A 6,645-nucleotide genomic window follows, 5' to 3' on the forward strand; every position below is an offset into this window, starting at 1 on the left:
GTTCTGGGTTTTAAAACAAACCCCCACCCTCCCAATCCTTGCCCTTCTAGACTCACCATAGAATTCCTTTCTCTTAACTCACACATTGTTTTAACCACAGCAGCTGAAAGCTTCCTTTACTTTGCTTTGGATTCAGCAAAAATCTGTTGCTGCAGAGAAAGAGGTGGCTTAGGGCAAGAGACGGAAGGAGGCTGTAGATCAGTAAAATGAAGAAGTACCACAATGACGAGAATATTTCCCTCTTTATTATCTTGTTATATATCTTAATGCTGTCTGTTGTTTCAGGACAAAGTTATTTATATAGTATTAATTAAAGTTATTGAGATTCTATTGGTTGGATAATTTAGAATTTTAAATCTAAAGAAAAAAATGTACTGTCAATGTTAATTACAGTTATAACAGAAATCACTGTTACAAGCATAAAATTATTAGACTTCTTCATACAAGATTAAATATAATATTAAGAAAAAATACTACTGGTTACATCAAAGTAATTTTTGTACAGTAGTCATGAGCTAATTAGTACTGAGGGCTTCATTAAATAATTGCTTAATGTGAGAGAGACTAGATAGATAGAGAGAGAGAGAGAGAGAGAGAGATGAGAGAGAGAGAAAGAGAAAGAAATGTATCAATGCTTAGGGTTAGGGTTGTCTGATCGCTGAAAGCATGATATCTAGCACACGGATAAAACAAGGTGCATAGGGCAGGATGTTCTGAAGTAGTCTTCCCACTGCAACTTTTTGTGTTTTCTCCGATTAAGATTACACCAAAAAGTGTTGGAGGGCCTGGCTTTGAGCTAGTCTACCTAAAGAAACAATGGATCACTTGCTGGAGGGGTGACTTAAGGCACCAGTTGGACATTCTAGTTGTGATATTCTACCCATACAACCTGGTACAGTAGAACCTCTCATCACAAATGCTTCTGACCACGACCAAATTGGGTTCCGACCAAAAAAATCATTCCCCCCCCCGTGGCCAATTTCCCCTTCTGCGCCATTTTTGGGGGGCGGGGGGTAAGCACAAAAATTCCAAAATTAGTTTTGGGTCATGACCAAATCAGGTTGCGACCAAAGTTAAGGAAAGAATTATGATCATGACCAGAAGTTCTACTGTACCAACCAAAAGGCTGTGTATTAGATGTCCAATCTCCACTCTGTAATTCCATAACTCAGATGCAGTTCTTTAGTGGCTACCACAAACGTGAATGTTAAGCACATACATCACATTTACATGTATCCTATTAGGGAGATACAAATTCTGTGCCAAGGATTTTTGTTTACGCAGAAACAGCCACTCTGATCAGCTTTTAAGCCAAAATCATCTTGATCCCCTATAAATCTGAAAAGGTATAAGTTTACACAGAGCTTGTGTAAACACAGAAAGTGATCCCTTTTTTCTGTTCTCTTAATCAGGATTAGAAAATTGTCAATGTATCTTTGCTGAGCAAATATATTTATTTCAACCTAATTTTCTGTCTGTCTGTCTGTCTCTCTCTCTCTCTCTTCCTCTCTCTTTCCCAAGGATCAGTATCAGTTCTGCTATCGAGCTGCACTAGAATATCTGGGCAGCTTTGATCACTATGCAACGTAAAAACAAATGGAAAAACGCTGACCCATTCTGGATTGTTAACTACAGGCCCTTTAAGATCCAGAGAGCCTCTTCTGAGCCATACAGTGTGCTTGAGAAGTACTTAACTTTAAATTAAAGACCAATTAGTGGGAAATATTAACAGGAAACAAAACAAACTGCCGGATGAACCAACAATTCAGTCATCAGTAAACTTAACCAGAAACACAATTAAAGAAACTTGACTGGGTTGAGGCACCGGAAGGATTTCAGTTTACAGAGATCCCAGGATTCTGTTTTGATTGAATTTGAATGAAAAGGAAGAGGACATTCCTTCCAAGGACGATCATCTCGTTCAGGACCGCATGATAATCAACGATGCCAACCTTAGGTTTCTGCAATTCAGCGTCAGATGTTCGTCAGGAGGCCCATCCCGGCTCCTCCAGAACAAAACCACCTCTTGGTTCCAACATCCCCCCCCCTTCCTGCCATATTGCTCATCAGTAACCTTTGGGGTTGGGAGGGCAAAGGGCAAATGTTTGAAAAGAAAGTCCTTTATTTAGTTTTCTAGTATTGTAAAGATACTGCTGACCTGTGCTTCATTTTTAACTGTGTAAACTTTTTTTCCTTTTTTAAAAAAACGACGACAAAGGTTTATCATTCGATGAAGTAAATTCAAACAAAAATTGCATACCTGTTCGATTTTTTTTGTTTGTTTCTGAATTGTAGTTTTTTTATGCTGTAGAACTGTTACCTGTAATATCTCGCTGTAGAAATGTTAAATAATTTTGACAATTTGCACATTTTTGTGCAGCCCTATATTTATCTCCAGGACCACATTCTCATTTAGATCTTGCTTTTACATTTGATTTTTTTTTCAATGAAATATAAATCAGTTAATCTACATATGGGAGATTTTGTTTTTATTTCTTTTGGAATCAACAGGGAAGCGCAAGTATAAAGCTGCTACTAACGCTCACACGTTTCTCTTTCTATTATAAATATATGTATATCTCTCTCATTCTCTCTCTATCCATCTACAACAATAATACGTAGATAGACAGAAAGAAATGCACATAAATATAAATATATAAATATAAATATACATGTATCAGTTCTTCCATGACTTGGATTTGTTGAAGTAGTGGGGGGGAAAATACAAATTGATACATTCAGACACCATACAACATTTCTACACATCTCTGCATTTCGAGGTTTGCTTTTGAGGGATTTGTGTTTCTTTTATCTTTTTGTTTTGCTTTCTTTTCAATTTCCTAGGGGAAATGAGGAATGCACATCAGTGATACTTGAAATTCAACCTTACCCAAATCTAATGGGTAGAAATCATGTGCACACATATCATTCATCACCCATGCACATTAAGGTTTGATCTGCCGTTACTAGAAGGGAAGGCCCATTAACTCAGTGGGACTTACTCCTAAATAAACCTGCTTAGGGATTGCATTGCATATCATGTTATAGCTCTCAGTGAGATTTCATATTGCAAAAAGTTTAGTGCAACAGCATCCATAATAAGTATAGGAAGTAGGCATACAAAGGAGGTCAGTGCATATCCCTAATGGAAGGAAAATGCTATAATAGTTGTCAAGGGTTTTTAAAATGTATCCACTTATAAAATTGTCTGCAGTATAGAATAGGTTTTTGGAATGACGACGTAAAATGGGGCAAAGCCAAACACACGTTGGTCTGTAGGCCAGAATATTTTCTGGCAGACAGCACTAGTTAGAAATGCTGTTTTTCAGTTTTAATTTTTGCATTTAGAGTGCCTTATATTTGATGCCTATTTTGATAGCATTGCTTCGATTTCTTTTGTCTATGTTTGCTCCAACAGGATCTCTGTGATTTCTCATCAACCTTTTTTTTCCAATTAACACAGTCTCTTTTCAGCATGTGAAGTTTTTCTTAACAATATTCATTCCAAGTTTTCACTATTGATATTTTTTTTCATCCATACCAGAGGGTAGTCAGGCACCCTGTAGGCACAGGCAAACTATTTCAAAAATGCCCCCAGCTGGCATTCATAACTATAATTTTATTTTGTTCTGTTTTATAGACATGCTGCTATTCTAAAAATATAATAAAATACTCCTAATACTTTAGGAATGGCAATTTGACTGGGTTTGGATCCCCACTCATGTACGTGAATTTCACTGGAGGTCACAACATGTTCTTTTAACTCAAGCAAGGAGGGCTCTGAGATCAGCTGGATTGGACAAAGGACTTACGGTGGTATTGTCTAATGACAACTGAATAAATGGATTGTGCCAGTTGAACAGAAGCCATTGTTTCTTATATTGGGCTTGGTCAACCTGGTGCCATTTTGATCAAAATATAGATCACAAAGAAATGTTCTTAGATGTGTTTCCATAAATAAAAGCAACCAGGAATATACCTACATTAGCATTTATTTTTCCATGTTTTCCACCATTACCAGAAATAAATATATTAAAAGACCAAACACTAGAAAGCATTCTATTTGAGCACTTTTATATATATATATATTTTAAGAAAATCAATTAAAAAGCGCAAAAAACAAAAAAAATCCACATACATATGTATAATAGTTTTTAAATAAGCATTATAGAAGGCTACCTCAGAGTGAGATTCTTTAATTCTACATCAGAATCCAACATGAATGTGTGCACTGCATGTTTTCTTTTGATTTGTTTCTGTCAAAAATAAAAAGGGGCCGGGCTACATACAGAACTCACACTTTCAATCAAAAGGATGGCTCGACAGATTGACATGCCGTCCAAAGATGCTGGAGAGGCACGGCTGCACAAACGCTTTGGGTGAACTGGCTTAAATTCAAGCACAACCCTGCAAGGGCCAAAGCAATAGAATTCCCCCCCCCCCCAAAAAAAGCAGGACCGTGTGATGTGAATCATTTGGTTCTTGCAGAAACTGGGACACAAAGGAGTTCGCAATCATGGGTATAGCTGTCAGCAAGGTGTGGCAGAAGGATGTGGGGGCTTAGGAAGCAATCAATTATACGTGAGCAAGAACAGGATCTCCTGGTCCAGGACAGGGTGCAATTGGCGCACAAGATGAATCTGTGCGAAGTTGCCTTCCACCATCCCTGTAGAGGCCATGTGTCTAGGATAGGAGTGTCAAACTCACAGCCCATGGGCCGGATGCGCCATGCACTGGCTATGCCCACCTCTGGTTTAGTGAAGAGGGGAAAAGTTGCAATAAGTCAGGTGATGAAAATATGATGCTGCGAGTTTAACACCCCTGGTCTAGGAGGACTCCAATTGTGCCCCAGCTCTATCCGTGGACATCTTGTGCAGACATGCCTTTTAACTCATTACAGATCAGGGCCAGCCTTTCTCCAACAATAATTTGTTCTGTAAAAGAAGATGATAAGCTAAATCAGTAGGAAGGGCACGCATGACACCAAAAAGCCGCCAAATAAATAGCCAGTCCTCTCCAAGCGACTATTCAGGAGTTGCTTCTAAAGAGATTTCTATCCAAATCATTGATGTGCATTCCATCTGGGTTTCTTTGCGGTGTGGTGATTTTTCTTCTCTCATTTCCTTTTTCTTTTCTTTTTTCAACGAGTCGGTCTCGTGAATCGTCATTCACCATAGTCGGCATTTTGTTTCCTCAGCATAATCAGTACGGTGCTATTATTTACCTATGTATGTGTAGTTATGTATAATTTTGTAATTAGTTAATGATGGAGAAATACACAAACTATATAAGAATTATTTGTACAGAACTTTTATTTTAGCTCTCTTTTTTAAAAAAAACATGGTTTGCATGGTTAGCCGTTGGTGAGGATGGATGGGCAAAGGAGGGTGATCTGCACTTTCTATATCTTTGTACTATGCACTGCCCTATTGATTCTACACCCAATAGTATTATTACTTGAACCCATCTGTAACAAAAACGATTATGAAAATTCACTTGTGTGTATGTAAATAACACAAAAACATGATAAAAGAGGGGGAAAGTTTGCAGGGGCAACAATGAAACACAGATTTCCCCCCCTTTTTTATTTCTCTCCCTCTTCTGGTTTTAAACTTTTAATTTTTAAGAGCCCTGATACTCCAAAAGACTATCATTAGAGGGCTGAGGATCCCGTCATCCATCTTGTTATGTGGCGTTGCCATTCAGGCTTGGAGTGTCTACAAAAATAATACAAGTTGTGTTCTCTGCTCTTGTTTTGGATGCCTAGACTGAAAAATTAAAACAAAAAAAAAACTTGTAAAATGGCTTGTTAAAAAAAATACAATTACCTCTAATCAGTAGTACGCGTAAATGTTTTACAGAATGAAAGGCGTGCTTTTTATTTTCTTACTTCGTTACATTAGTGGCGAAAGAAAGTCTGTATGGAAATCAGTTCTTTGCTGACACAAGCTCCATTTGTTACAAATGAATTCTAATAAAAATGTCAGTGTTACGCAACCTCGGTTGTCTTTTCTCACACTTCTGCTTGTCGGAGTCCCTCATTTTTTATTTCACCAGATACCACCGGACAGGGTTTGTCTATTTCTTGAAATTGCTTTAAAAAATGAGGTGTGGTTATTTATATTTGTGTTTTTGCATTTCTGACCAATGGCCAAAATAAATACGCTGCTTAAAAAATGATCAGGGACGGCCTGAGTTCACTAGCAAAGCAACTGCCATTCGAAAGGACAGCAATATCTTGAAGCAATTTTCTGGGTTGTGGAAGACCTAATGCCTTTGTGACATTATCTGCCGTGTATGGTCCCAAATTTGTTCATCAGTTTCTTATTCTTGCAGGCATCGCCTCTGGTAATAGGGAATATCTTTGATCTAAATTAGATAATACATCATTTCGCCAAAGCTTTGATTTTCTTCCTCCTATAAAAAGGGGGAAACTTTCTTGACAGAGATTTTATGTAGCAGCATAAAATGTGACTACAGTCCTATGAAACACGGATTTTATGTTCATCTGCTACAGTGTTTGAAGTTCATTGCTTCAAAGGAGAACAGCCTTAAAACTGGTAAACACTGGTCCGATATTAGAACAGATGTACAGTTCCACAAGTGGGGATTATCTGCATGTACAATCATAAATAGGGATGCGGT

General features: G+C 37.8%; 1 protein-coding gene across 1 annotated transcript in view; it reads left to right on the top strand.

Moving 5' to 3' along the window:
* PTPRD (protein tyrosine phosphatase receptor type D) overlaps positions 1-4,443 on the top strand; it is a 270,043-nt gene extending 265,600 nt beyond the window's left edge. The window contains 1 exon segment of the mRNA XM_032214325.1: positions 1,522-4,443. Within this exon segment, the coding sequence (XP_032070216.1) occupies positions 1,522-1,590 (69 nt within the window). The 3' untranslated portion in view covers positions 1,591-4,443.
* The last annotated feature ends 2,202 nt before the right edge of the window (positions 4,444-6,645 follow it).

Source organism: Thamnophis elegans, chromosome 3 (genome assembly GCF_009769535.1).
Source record: "Thamnophis elegans isolate rThaEle1 chromosome 3, rThaEle1.pri, whole genome shotgun sequence".
NCBI classification, from domain to species: Eukaryota; Metazoa; Chordata; class Lepidosauria; order Squamata; family Colubridae; genus Thamnophis; species Thamnophis elegans.